This window comes from Thalassophryne amazonica, chromosome 21 (assembly GCF_902500255.1).
Source record: "Thalassophryne amazonica chromosome 21, fThaAma1.1, whole genome shotgun sequence".
Taxonomy (NCBI): Eukaryota; Metazoa; Chordata; class Actinopteri; order Batrachoidiformes; family Batrachoididae; genus Thalassophryne; species Thalassophryne amazonica.
In genome coordinates this window covers 2521343-2536569 of record NC_047123.1, presented here as the reverse complement: position 1 = coordinate 2536569, position 15227 = coordinate 2521343, and the positions used below count along the sequence as shown (strand labels likewise).

Genomic DNA, 15227 nt, shown 5'->3' with positions numbered 1-15227 from the left:
AAGAATGCCAGGAGAACAGAACGCCAGGAGGGCAAGAACGCCAGGACGGCAAGAACGCCAGGATGGCAAAAACGGTGAGACAGCAAGACGGCAAGAATGCCAAGAATGCCAGGGTGGCAAGAACGCCAGGACGGCAAGAACGCCAGGAGGCCAAGAAGCCGACGGCAAGAACGCCAGGACGGCAAGAACGCCAGGACGGCAAGAACGGTGAGACAGCAAGAACGGCAAGACGGCAAGAATGCCAAGAGCGCCAGGAGGCCAAGAGCGCCAGGAGGCCAAGAGCGCCAGGACGGCAAGAACGGTGAGACAGCAAGAACGGCAAGACGGCAAGAATGCCAAGAACGCCAGGACGGCAACAATGCCAGGAGGCCAAGAACGGCAGGAGAGCAAGAACGCCAGGAGGGCAAGAACGCCAGGAGGGCAAGAATGCCAGGAGGGCAAGAATGCCAGGAGGGCAAGAAGCCAGGAGGGCAAGAACGCCAGAGAGGAGAGCAGAATGCCAGGAGAGCAGAACGCCAGGAGAGCAGAAGAAAGGAGAGCAGAACGCCAGGACGGCAAAACGGTGAGACAGCAAGAACGGCAAGACGGCAAGAATGCCAAGAACGCCAGGACGGCAAGAACGCCAGGAGGCCAAGAACACCAGGAGGCCAAGAACGCCACTGCTAAATTAGGAAAAGATGTAGCTTGTGTGCACCACAATGGACTGTATGTATGTTTAAGTTAAACACAGAACAGAGCTTCATATCAGCAGAAATGAAACGAGGAAATCTTAGACATGGCAGCAGATAAAAACACACACAACATACACACACACACACCCCTTATATCTGAGGCACTACTGGAAAGATGAACGTCTGTCCTTCTGGAGCAACACGAATGAAGTGTGTGTGTGTGTGTGTGTGTGTTCATGCTCCAGTTTGAATAATAGAAATCTGTGAAATGGTTCAACAGTTTCAATAGAAAAACAAATTAATCAGGGTCCAAATTAATCTGCAGCGTGACGATGAATTAACGACAATCTTCAGCTCGAGATATTTACGCACACAGTGTGTTATGTAACACACAACGTGTGTTACGTGTGTGTGAGGTCAACAAATACACAAACTAACAACAACAAAACGTTTCACATGTTTAAAAATCATCGGACGCACAAAAACGACTTTTATTCTCAGGTGACAACAAAAAGGAAATCTCATGTTGGTTTATTACATCCAGAGATTATAATCCAGACACCAGTGTCTGTGTGCTGAAATACAGTTCACACACACACACACACACACACACACACCACACACCAACACACACACACACACACACACACACACACACACACACTATTGATCCTGTTCACTGATCTGAAAATCCTCACACAGCAGATCTGTTGTGTAGATATTTTTGTGTATTTGTGACTTGAACGTTCTGTTCTTTGTTGTAAATTGTACGTGTGCACGTTTGATGGAGCGTCTCAGAATCTGCACTTTGTCAGACGTTGTGAGTTGTGCTTTGTGTTGTTGTATCAGCGATGCTGGTTTTTATTTCTCCGTCTGCTCCTCTGGGGAAACGTTCTTCCTAACTCGCCCGCGGACACACTGACGTGTGGACGTTGAGGTCATGATTTGTGACAAGCACGGCGCCGTCACACTGTGGATTCAGCAGAGATTTGTTTCCCAGCACAGAGATGATAAATGAAAGACATAATCCATCTGCCTAGACGAATGACATCATCACTCACCAATCTGCTTTACAACCATGTGACGAGTCCACGTCCACCCACTGCCCACATCACACCCTGCTGGTTCCTCAGGACAGCAGGTGTCCACTTTTTGCTGTGTGGACACAGGAAGCTCTGGTGGTCACAACAGGAGAGCAGATATCAGCTGGAACTCTGCTGATTACAAAAACCAGGAACTTGGCAGCACGATTCTGGTAGCTCGCCAAAACCACAAGGTCATGTTCAGCTGTGTTAGTCTTATTGGGCAAAGCACAACCCTCTGGAACACACAGATTACATGGACCCATCTGGAGCCACTTTGAACAGATCTAAAGTCAGCCTGATTGGAAGATGGGAGTAAGCTGTTTCAGCCGTTTCCTGGATTGTGGAAGATCGTATAGATCAGTTCCCTGTGGAACAGGGGTGTGACATTTAAAAATGAAAAACACTCCTCGCTTGTCCTCTAACACTCCGTTTCGGAGTGTTACAGACACTCATCCATGTCTTTATGTCTGTAAGACATAAAGACATGGATGACCTCTAATTTCCTGCTTTTAAACTCAGATAAAACTGAAGTTATTGTACTTGGCCCCACAAATCTTAGAAACATGGTGTCTAACCAGATCCTTACTCTGGATGGCATTACCCTGACCCTAGTAATACTGTGAGAAATCTTGGAGTCATTTTTGATCAGGATATGTCATTCAAAGCGCATATTAAACAATATGTAGGACTGCTTTTTGCATTTACGCAATATCTCTAAAATCAGAAAGGTCTTGTCTCAGAGTGATGCTGAAAAACTAATTCATGCATTTATTTCCTCTAGGCTGGACTATTGTAATTCATTATTATCAGGTTGTCCTAAAAGTTCCCTAAAAAGCCTTCAGTTAATTCAAAATGCTGCAGCTAGAGTACTGACGGGGACTAGAAGGAGAGAGCATATCTCACCCATATTGGCCTCTCTTCATTGGCTTCCTGTTAATTCTAGATAGAATTTAAATTCTTCTTCTTACTTATAAGGTTTTGAATAATCAGGTCCCATCTTATCTTAGGGACCTCATAGTACCATATCACCCCAATAGAGCGCTTCGCTCTCAGACTGCAGGCTTACTTGTAGTTCCTAGGGTTTGTAAGAGTAGAATGGGAGGCAGAGCCTTCAGCTTTCAGGCTCCTCTCCTGTGGAACCAGCTCCCAATTCAGATCAGGGAGACAGACCCCTCTACTTTTAAGATTAGCCTTAAAACTTTCCTTTTTGCTAAAGCTTATAGTTAGGGCTGGATCAGGTGACCCTGAACCATCCCTTAGTTATGCTGCTATAGACGTAGACTGCTGGGGGGTTCCCATGATGCACTGTTTCTTTCTCTTTTTGCTCTGTATGCACCACTCTGCATTTAATCATTAGTGATTGATCTCTGCTCCCCTCCACAGCATGTCTTTTTCCTGGTTCTCTCCCTCAGCCCCAACCAGTCCCAGCAGAAGACTGCCCTCCCTGAGCCTGGTTCTGCTGGAGGTTCTTCCTGTTAAAAGGGAGTTTTTCCTTCCCACTGTTGCCAAGTGCTTGCTCACAGGGGGTCGTTTTGACCGTTGGGGTTTTTACGTAATTATTGTATGGCTTTGCCTTACAATATAAAGCCCTTGGGGCAACTGTTTGTTGTGATTTGGCGCTATATAAAAAAATTGATTGATTGATTGATCTGTGAACGCCAACGAACATAGTCCAGGTCCAAATGAATCCATCAAACATGGAGGATGTCCAAGTCCAAGGGAGTACGTCGAAGAATCTGAAGAAGCCCATGTCCAAACGAGTCCATCAAACACTGTGAGCAAGCCCATGTCCAAACAAGTCCGTCAAACACTGTAAGGAAGTCCATGTCCAAACGAGTCCATCAACACCGTGAGGAAGCCCATGTCCAAACGAGTCCATCAACCACTGTGAGGAAGCCCATGTCCAAACAAGTCCGCCAAACGCTCAGAGGAAGCCCATGTCCAAACACGTCCGCCAAATGCTCAGAGGAAGCCCATGTCCAAAAAAGTCCATCAAACACTGTGAGGAAGCCCACCAAATGCTCAGAGGAAGTCCATGTCCAAACAAGTCCATCAAACACTGTGAGGAAATCCATGTCCAAACAAATCCAGCAAATGCTCAGAGGAAGCCCATGTCCAAACAAGTCCACCAAATGCTCAGAGGAAGCCCATGCCCAAACAAGTCCATCAAACACTGTGAGGAAGCCATGTCCAAACAAGTCCATCAAACACTGTGAGGAAGCCCATGTCCAAACAAGTCCATCAAACACTGTGAGGAAGCCCACCAATGCTCAGAGGAAGTCCATGTACAAACAAGTCCATCAAACACTGTGAGGAAATCCATGTCCAAACAAATCCAGCAAATGCTCAGAGGAAGCCCATGTCCAAACAAATCCAGCAAATGCTCAGAGGAAGCCCATGTCCAAACAAATCCAGCAAATGCTCAGAGGAAGCCCATGTCCAAAAAGTCCATCAAACACTGTGAGGAAGCCCATGTCCAAACAAGTCCACCAAACGCTCAGAGGAAGCCCATGCCCAAACAAGTCCATCAAACACTGTGAGGAAGTCCATGTCCAAACAAATCCAGCAATGCTCAGAGGAAGCCCATGTCCAAACAAGTCCACAGACTGATGGGACCTGATTATTCAAAACCTTATAAGTAAGAAGAAGAATTTTAAATTCTATTCTAGAATTAACAGGAAGCCAATGAAGAGAGGCCAATATGGGTGAGATATGCTCTCTCCTTCTAGTCCCGTTAGTACTCTAGCTGCAGCATTTTGAATTAACTGAAGGCTTTTTAGGGAACTTTTAGGACAACCTGATAATAATGAATTACAATAGTCCAGCCTAGAGGAAATAAATGCATGAATTAGTTTTTCAGCATCAAGACCTTTCTAATTTTAGAGATATTGCGTAAATGCAAAAAAAAGCAGTCCTACATATTTGTTTAATATGCGCTTTGAATGACATATCCTGATCAAAAATGACTCCAAGATTTCTCACAGTATTACTAGAGGTCAGGGTAATGCCATCCAGAGTAAGGATCTGGTTAGACACCATGTTTCTAAGATTTGTGGGGCCAAGTACAATAACTTCAGTTTTATCTGAGTTTAAAAGGAAATTAGACGTCATCCATGTCTTTATGTCTGTAAGACAGTCCTGCAGTTTAGCTAATTGGTGTGTGTCCTCTGGCTTCATGGATAGATAAAGCTGGGTATCATCTGCGTAACAATGAAAATTTAAGCAATACCGTCTAATAATACTGCCTAAGGGAAGCATGTATAAAGTGAATAAAATTGGTCCTAGCACAGAACCTTGTGGAACTCCATAATTAACTTTAGTCTGTGAAGAAGATTCCCCATTTACATGAACAAATTGTAATCTATTAGACAAATATGATTCAAACCACCGCAGCGCAGTGCCTTTAATACCTATGGCATGCTCTAATCTCTGTAATAAAATTTTATGGTCAACAGTATCAAAAGCAGCACTGAGGTCTAACAGAACAAGCACAGAGATGAGTCCACTGTCTGAGGCCATAAGAAGATCATTTGTAACCTTCACTAATGCTGTTTCTGTACTATGATGAATTCTAAAACCTGACTGAAACTCTTCAAATAGACCATTCCTCTGCAGATGATCAGTTAGCTGTTTTACAACTACCCTTTCAAGAATTTTTGAGGAAAAGGAAGGTTGGAGATTGGCCTATAATTAGCTAAGATAGCTGGGTCAAGTGATGGCTTTTTAAGTAATGGTTTAATTACTGCCACCTTAAAAGCCTGTGGTACATAGCCAACTAACAAAGATAGATTGATCATATTTAAGTTCTGGTTCCAAAGGTCCTCCTGTCCTCCTGCTTCCACAGATGCTGGTCTACTCTCTTTCTTCTTCACCCAGCAGATGCACAGTTTCTACCCTGTTGTTTGTTGTTAACTCGAGCTTCAAATGAGTTTTTAAGTTGAAGCTTGATTTGTGATCTGTCTCTTTGGTTTGGTAAATTTAATGTTGGACATCTGATGTTATTGTCCTCGTTAATCCAGGCTTCAGCACCCAGAGAAAAATTAAAACTTGTTCTGAGAGTTTTGAGAGTCCACGTTGTTTTTCAGCCACTTTTCAAAGCCGTATCACAGCTTTGGTCTGGACTTAAAGATGAAGCTGACCTCCTGACGTTCCTCGCTGACCTCGCAGTGAACCTGCAGCCTTTCATCACCTCTCAGGCCAAACTTTTCTCTGAAGCCTTTCTGTCTGACCTGCTGGGGGCATCACAGGTGAAGACAGATGAGCAGCGAATGACAAAGACCACAGGTACCACTGACATCTGCTGACCAAATATGTGAACCATGCTCACAGCTTCAGAGTTCTCCTTCATGCCTTCTTTCAGATGAACGCATGAATCCAGCTGAGATGGAACAGGAGTGGCTTCTGCCTGAGACAGGACGTGGCTTTAACCAGCTTCCATTGCAGTACGGCGGATTCTGTGGCTACACGCTGGTCAGCACAGACGGAATTCTGCTGCCAGGTATCTTCAGGGTGCACACACACTGAACATGGAACACGCAAAGGTGTAATAAAGGATCAGATCTTTCCCTCTGATCAGGTAATCCTCACATTGGAGTGCTGAAGCACAAGGACAAACTTTACGCTTTCAGCTCCAAAGACGCTGCTGTGAAATTTGCCTCCAGGCCTGATGACTTCATCGCGGCAGTGGAAGAAAAAGCCAAATGCTCCCCAGAACTGATCCAGCTGCTGAGGCTCCAACAGTTTTCCAGCATCGTGCCGTACTGTGAGGTCAGCGGTCTCTCAATGCTATTCCATCTTCAGTGTTCAAAATAACTCCATCCGTTATGGAGCAGCAGTGATGATGATAGTGATGATGCAGATGTTTTAGGCACCTCACATAGAATCAGTGTCTGACTGGTTTAAATAATCCACAGTAAATCAAACATGAAATGTTCAAACATTCACATTCTAACAAAATCCTTGTGTTTTTTTTTCAAATTTAATTCGATGTGTTAATAAATTATCAAGGACCCTCATCCTGCATGGAGATTAAAATAATTAACATGGACAAGAACGCAGCAGATTCTTTTTTCTCAGGTTCTGGACCCATGTCTTGAAGACGACTATCAGCTGACTTGTAGTTTTTGCAGATGCAGTCAGCAGAGAATCCGGCAGAGACGGGCACCGTGAAGGCAGAGACGGGCACAAACAGAGACTCACCCAGTGGAAACAAACATCGTGAAGTCCTACGAGTGGAACGAGTGGGAGCTCAGAAGACGAGCTGTGAAACTGGTCAGCAGCAGCCGGTCTTTGTTAGTGCTGAATCACATCACGATCAATTGAATTATTGATTAACCTGCCAGCCGTTCAGCCAATTAATTGATTCGGTCAGAAAATAGACCCCCCCCCCCCCAAAAAAAAAAATGCTTTCTTACGCAGTTTCTCTGAGTCCATGGAGACGACTCCCAGTAAAGTCCAAGATCTTCAAAGACCATTTAATCTCCTTAAATCCAGTTGAGCATTTTTAAAAGTCTGCTTAAATCAGTTTTAAGTGAGTTAATTAATGTACAACCGTTTGAAAAAGGCATTTTAAAACAATTTAAAGGATTGCTCTATTGGGTTACAGGAGGGGGCTTAGTGGTTAGCACTTTTGCCTCACGGCAAGAAGGTCATGGGTTCGATTCGACCTGTGTCCTTTCTGTGTGGAGTTTGCGTGTTCTCCCCGTGTCTGTGTGGGATCCCTCCAGGTGCTCCGGCTTCCTCCCACATCCAAAGACACGCAGGTTTGGTGGAGTGGAAACTTTAAATTGTCCGTAGGTGTGTGTTTGTTTGACTGTGTGTCCCTGTTTAAAAGTAGTTTAAAACCACTATATGTAAAACCAAACACACTTTAGAAAACAGAAGACAAAAATATTAGTCTTGACAATGACTGCAACAATTAACCTGTCAACACTAGAGATCTGGAAGTGTCAGATCAGCTTTTTGGTGCGGCCCGTGTACTGAGGGAGTTGGAGATGCTGTGGCAGACTGGGTTCTTCTGATGGAGTCTGATGTCTGAAGTACAGGTTGGCTATGATCCCACAAATTCTCAGGATGTCCCAGAAAGCAGCCTGATCAGCTGAATCAAATGCTGTTCCTCTCTCTGAGCAGCAGTTAAGTGGAACTGAATGCTGTGAAGAATAATCCTGACAAGCACCTTTCCTGGCACAGAGAGCAGTGATACCTCTGTGTGTGCAGTCCAGCCAATCTTGGCTTCTATACCCATGTTCCAGAAAGAAATACCGTTTGCAGTGCCAGAAGAATGGCATCTTCACCTATCTTGAGCCGCTCAGCTCCAGTACTGCAGATCCCTCCAGTTTTTCCACCTTCAACTGGTTCTTGGCCTTTACGATCTCACCAACATTTGGTGGTTTGCACTTGACTGGCAAATCAGCAACAAGAACTCTGGCACTGGAGATGTCCAACATCCTAGCAGGAGGATCAACCTGATCCAAATGCTCCTAGTAGCCAGCCTGACGGGGCAGCACAGCAGATGAATCTGTCACAACTCAGCCATCGTCCACCATAATTGTAAACAGGCTGAGGGTCACTAGACCACAGATGGTGCATCACTTGATCACAGATTGCTCTAACAAAACACCTCCTTGTCTCCTCAGGGCCATCACAGGCCGCTTCCTCAGCATATGAAACACCTCATCCTGTGGACACTGATAACTTTAAAACAATCCACAGCCACTTTCATTCCATTCTGTCACTACAGGTGTTTTTTAAGGCACACTGGAAGATAGACGTGAACATAGATTATATTTATGACAAACTTCTTGCATATTCATTCATGTTGTTAGTTACACGGAGACGCTCACTAACTGAAGGTTTATTAATTCCAGGCTAACCTCCGAACCAAGGCGACCCACCCACACAGACTGACGTGAGCCACATGAGACGGGAGAACGTTACTCAGACCTTCCCCCACAAGGACGCCGCCTGTCAGAGTAAGGTGGACGGCGGCAGCAGCATGCCCAGACCTCAGGTCTACCTGAGTGGTCTGCGTGGACAAAAAGATGAACATATGGTCAAAACAAACCTGACCAGATCAGCCATTGAATGAGCTGTGTGTGAAATACATCCCCATAATGAGTCGCTTTAAATAAAAATCTAAAAGTAAAAACCATGTTTGATTGTTTGTTTGTTTTTTTAAACGTGTGTGGTAGCACCTGTGGTTCTGTGTGTCTGAGTGAACAAAACAACAATCAGTGTGAAAGTGGCCTGTGTGTGTGTGTGTGTGTGTGTGTGTGTGTGTGTGTGTGTGTGTGTGTGTGTGTGTGTGTGTGTGTGTGTGTGTGTGTGGTGTGTGTGTGTGTGTGTGTGTGTGTGGAGACTTCAGTCACGCAGAAACTGGGGAGAGCTGACATTTGCCATTTGGTCTGCTTATGTATTTTGGGTCAAGTACGAATGCTGTGAAATCCAAAAGTTGGTAGGACAAATATTTTTGGAGAAATGAGCAATTTTAGCTAACCAGTAAACAATGGATGTTGTGCTGTAATGCACCATGGGAGTTCGGGGTTTTGGGATTTTACATGTTATTGTGGTTCATGTTAGTTTAACAATGTTGGTGTCACTGATTTATTGTGTTTTTGTAGTACAGTTGGTTTAGTCAGTTAAGTCTCCTGCAGTATGGAGAGGGGCCCGCGTCCTAGTGGTGAAAATAGTGAGCTGCAGGATCCAGAGCCAGTCTTGAGAAATGAAGGCGCATGCAAGGAAAGAGACCAGGGGCCAGGTGGGACATGGCTTCAGTAACCAGGAACTATAGAGGACTATAGTGGAGTGCACTTAGTAACGCTTGCAACTAACAGTCTCAGTTCAGAATAGGAGCAAACACAGAATGTCTCAGAATGAATAAAATAATGTCTGTAACTTCAGCAATTGTTCATAGTTCATCTGAGTTTTCCAAGGTCAAGGGTCAAACACTGCGGTAGAAGCGCAGCTTCAATTAAGCTGAACAGGATACAGCTGGGCAGCGTTCCTTAATTGTTTGGTGTCAAAGTTTATGCAGTTCTTTAGCTGAGTTCCTGAATAGTTCTTTATGAAAGCACAGTCACTGTCTTTGTGAGAGAGGGATCCCTCAGGGAGAGCAGAACTTAATTGGCGATTAGGTCCAGAAGCTGACGTGTGGAACTGGTAGCCAGTACCAGGGTCCAGGTCTGCACGGGGGCAGTACCAGATATTTATGGAACACGAGGAAGAGAACAGTTTGTGCTAATGCAGAGTCAAGGGACCAGGCCCGCGGTACCTTTGTATAACTGCAGGGCACTTCAGCGTCTGAGCGCACAGCTGGAGATGCATTCAAGGTCACAGTGCAGCAGTCAGATAAATTCTCTGATCGCCCTCTGGAACGTTTGGCGAGACAAAAGAGTGCAGCACAGAAAAACACACTGGGAGTCTTCAGCAGTATAAACTAAGAATAAACTAAATCTCAGCTCTTAAATAGTCTACCTAATCAAACATAACTGATAACTGGTGTGCAGATCAACTAAAGGGCGCCATCAAGTGGACAACAGAAAAATCAGGAATAAAACATAAGGGCACCACCTGGTGGAGAAAATAAGTCATTACACCTGGCATGGCAGGGCAAAACAAACTCTGACTTTGCTGCTGGTCTGAGCTTCCTGAGTTTGCTCAGTGTTTCTGGATTGGTCGTGGTATGACTGAACTCTGTGCATTGTTCTTCTGCTTGTATTTTAGATAACCTTTCTGCAGCTCCGTCAGAAAGACTGACCACCCGTGTGCCTGAGTTCAGCCTGTACAGCAGCCGGGCCTGGTGTCTGTGTTCCAACTGTGGCACAGTAAACCAGCTGAACATGGCTGTGACTCCACTTTCCTGTGTTTGACTCCCTGTATTAAGAAATCTTTAACCCTGTTGGACTGTGTTGGACGTTGTGTATTGATGACCCCTCTGTTGTTTCCCTTCAGAGACTGCCGCCTGTTATTCTGCCCACTGACCCAAACCTGACCAAGACACCTGCCTGTTTGCTTCATTAAATGCAAATGGTTTAAGACTTTTAATAGCATGCAGGTTAGCTCAAATTTCATAACAATTGTACATTTTGTGATAAAGCATAGAAATTGGCACACATGTAGCCAAAGGTATTCCAAATAAAAGTGGATATTGGACCATAATGAATTTTCAATGTTACCCATGGCGGCCATTTTTCAACATGAAATTTAAAAACTCCACTGTTTGGACAACTTCAGACAACTTTATTGATCCCAAAAAAGGGCAATTAGTTTACACTCCAATTACCTCAGACAAGATACAGCAATTAATCCACAATTATTACTTGTTACCGTAGTAATGGCACACATCAAAATTAAAGACAACACATATACATTTGACATTGTTTATGTGCACTAAACTTGAAGCAGTCCGTCATCCGAATGGAGGCAAAGTGGTGAAGGCCGCTGCAACTATAAGTCGCGCCGCCAGGACTATCTCAATGTTCTGGATTTATGGGATAAAAACAGCAAAAATGGTGACAAAGGTCCCTGTCACACCTTGAGGATTTAGCCAGCACATTGACTGTATTATTATGTTATGGGTAAGTTTTGTGCAAGTTAAGAGCAAGTTGAAGCCGCTGATATACATCGAATACGCCAAGCACCTCGAAAAAATTTTGGGCATGCTTTGTACAGGGTCAAGATAAAGTTGCTCCAATTTTGGTAAAAAGTGATGCAAATTATTGGTTGAGTTTATATGGTTTTAAAAAGGAACAGTTTGCACCATCTGTCATGCTTAGTTATCACGTTATGACATATCAATTCAATCAATCAATTTTATTTATATAGCGCCAAATCACAACAAACAGTTGCCCCAAGGCGCTTTATTGTAGGCAAGGCCATACAATAATTACGTAAAAACCCCAACGGTCAAAATGACCCCCTGTGAGCAAGCACTTGGCGACAGTGGGAAGGAAAAACTCCCTTTTAACAGGAAGAAACCTCCAGCAGAACCAGCTCAGGGAGGGGCAGTCTTCTGCTGGGACTGGTTGGGCTGAGGGAGAGAACCAGGAAAAAGACATGCTGTGGAGGGGAGCAGAGATCGATCACTAATGATTAATGCAGAGTGGTGCATACAGAGCAAAAGAGAAAGAAACAGTGCATCATGGGAACCCCCCAGCAGTCTTCTATAGCAGCATAACTTCAGGGTCACCTGATCCAGCCCTAACTATAAGCTTTAGCAAAAAGGAAAGTTTTAAGCCTAATCTTAAAAGTAGAGAGGTGTCTGTCTCCCTGATCTGAATTGGGAGCTGTTCCACAGGAGAGGAGCCTGAAAGCTGAAGGCTCTGCCTCCCATTCTAGCTGCAGCATTTTGAATTAACTGAAGGCTTTTTAGGGAACTTTTAGGACAACCTGATAATAATGAATTACAATAGTCCAGCCTAGAGGAAATAAATGCATGAATTAGTTTTTCAGCATCACTCTGAGACAAGACCTTTCTAATTTTAGAGATATGCGTAATGCAAAAAACAGTCCTACATATGTGTTTAATATGCGCTTTGAATGACATATCCTGATCAAAAATGACTCCAAGATTTCTCACAGTATTACTAGGTCAGGGTAATGCCATCCAGAGTAAGGATCTGGTTAGACACCATGTTTCTAAGATTTGTGGGGCCAAGTACAATAACTTCAGTTTTATCTGAGTTTAAAAGCAGGAAATTAGAGGTCATCCATGTCCTTATGTCTGTAAGACAATCCTGCAGTTTAGCTAATTGGTGTGTGTCCTCTGGCTTCATGGATAGATAAAGCTGGGTATCATCTGCATAACAATGAAAATTTAAGCAATGCCGTCTAATAATACTGCCTAAGGGAAGCATGTATAAGTGAATAAAATTGGTCCTAGCACAGAACCTTGTGGAACTCATAATTAACCTTAGTCTGTGAAGAAGATTCCCCTTCATGAACAAATTGTAATCTATTAGAATATATATTCAAACCACCGCAGCGCAGTGCCTTTAATACCTATGCATGCTCTAATCTCTGTAATAAAATTTTATGGTCAACAGTATCAAAGCAGCACTGGGGTCTAACAGAACAAGCACAGATGAGTTCACTGTCTGAGGCCATAAGAAGATCATTTGTAACCTTCACTAATGAATCCAATGTACACTGACCTTGTTTGACCTTTACTTTTGGAGACCAAACATTCAACACAGTCCTGAACTATTCCATTTATTAATACTATTAGCTCAACCAATAATTAGCATCAGACTGTACACTCGTAAGGTTAAAGCGCCTTGGGGCAACTGTTGTTGTGATTTGGCGCTATATAAATAAAATTGATTTGATTTGATTTAGGTTCTGGGGCGTGAACTCAGAATACACAAAGTCTGACACAAGAAGGACTTAAAAAAAAAACAGATGCTGTATTAAAAAGATGCCCACAATGAACAAGAGAGTCACCATTTACAGCTCTGGGAGCTTGACAACAGACGTCTCTCATGCACCGCTGAGGCCAAGACCCCCGACTTGCGGCCTATAGCTGCTCTTAAGCCTTTAATGGTCAGCTCAACTGTTTGGTAGAGCATATTGAATTGACTGCATTCTATTGAAAATGTGTGGCTGTTTAAAGGGTTTAAGCCTGTCCTGCATGGTGCCTCACAGCGAGATGGTCATGGCATTGAGTCCCACCTGTGGCCTTTCTGTGTGGAGTTTGCATGGGTTCCCACATTCAAACTTTAAATTGTCTGTATGTGCCTGTGACAGACTGGCGTCCTGTTCAGGTGAACCCGCCTCACGCCCTGTGATGCTGGGATAGGCTCCAGCCCCTCGTGACCTGATCCTGGATAAGCGGTTGAAGGAGAGTGAGTACAGAGTTTTGGACAGATGAGTGCATGTGCATGTGGGTGCACATATATATATATCTGATCTGAATTGGGAGCTGGTTCCACAGAGAGGAGCCTGAAAGCTGAAGGCTCTGCCTCCCATTCTTTATTTATAATGGTGACTAAATAATCACGGGTTTTCTCTGACTTTAACTTATTTTGCGTGATGGATGAAGAATGGTGTCCAGCCGACCAACATCCTGAAAGTAGCATCAAAGCGTCAGAGTACAAATCAGCACTTTGGGTCAGAATCATTGTTCAGTGCAGCGTCATTGATCAAATCAAATCAAATCAGTTTTATTTATATAGCGCCAAATCACAACAAACAGTCACCCCAAAGTGCTTTATATTGTAAGGCAAGGCCATACAATAATTACAGAAAAACCCAACGGTCAAAACGACCCCCTGTGAGCAAGCACTTGGCGACAGTGGAAGGAAAAACTCCCTTTTAACAGGAAGAAACCTCCAGCAGAACCAGGCTCAGGGAGGGGCAGTCTTCTGCTGGGACTGGTTGGGCTGAGGGAGAGAACCAGGAAAAGACATGCTGTGGAAGACAACAGAGATCAATCACTAATGATTAAATGCAGATGGTGCATACAGAGCAAAAAGAGAAAGAAACACTCATTGCATCATGGGAACCCCGCAGCAGTCTAAGTCTATAGCAGCATAACTAAGGGATGGTTCAGGGTCACCTGATCCCTGAAAACTCCCTTCTGTCTGATCATTCTTAATAACATTTACATTTACTCTGATGGACTACCCAGCAGTGGGGAATAAGTTTCATTACACTAGAAGTCTTTCAGAAAGCGCTGTAACTAGGTTTAAGGATATGATTCCTTCTTTTTTCTCTAATGCCATATACCAACACAGTGCAGAGTAGCTACCTAAATTCTGTAAGTGAGATAGAGTATCTCGTCAATAGTTTTACATCCTCATTGAAGACAACTTTGGATGCTGTAGCTCCTCTAAAAAGAGAGCTTTAAATCAGAAGTGCCTGACTCCGTGGTATAACTCACAAACTCGTAGCTTAAAGCAGATAACCCGTAAGTTGGAGAGGAAATGGCGTCTCACTAATTTAGAAGATCTTCACTTAGCCTGGAAAAAGAGTCTGTTGCTCTATAAAAAGCCCTCCATAAAGCTAGGACATCTTTCTACTCATCACTAATTGAAGAAAATAAGAACAACCCCAGGTTTCTTTTCAGCACTGTAGCCAGGCTGACAAAGAGTCAGAGCTCTATTGAGCTGAGTATTCCATTAACTTTAGTAATGACTTCATGACTTTCTTTGCTAACAAAATTTTAACTATTAGAGAAAAAATTACTCATAACCATCCCAAAGACGTATCGTTATCTTTGGCTGCTTTCAGTGATGCCGGTATTTGGTTAGACTCTTTCTCTCCGATTGTTCTGTCTGAGTTATTTTCATTAGTTACTTCATCCAAACCATCAACATGTTTATTAGACCCCATTCCTACCACGCTGCTCAAGGAAGCCCTACCATTATTTCCTGCTTTTAAACTCAGATAAAACTGAAGTTATTGTACTTGGCCCACAAATCTTAGAAACATGGTGTCTAACCAGATCCTTACTCTGGATGGCATTACCCGACCT

At 43.8% G+C, this 15227-nt stretch overlaps 1 protein-coding gene across 1 annotated transcript; it reads left to right on the top strand.

Moving 5' to 3' along the window:
* The first annotated feature begins 358 nt into the window (after window positions 1-358).
* Window positions 359-8906, top strand: LOC117503534 (cilia- and flagella-associated protein 206-like). Its single transcript, XM_034162796.1, has 6 exons — window positions 359-709; window positions 5776-6040; window positions 6117-6254; window positions 6333-6523; window positions 6886-7027; window positions 8623-8906. The coding sequence occupies exons 1-6, from the start codon at window positions 359-361 to the stop codon at window positions 8625-8627; spliced, it is 1092 nt and encodes a 363-aa protein (XP_034018687.1). The 3' UTR covers window positions 8628-8906.
* Window positions 8907-15227: the final 6321 nt, after the last annotated feature.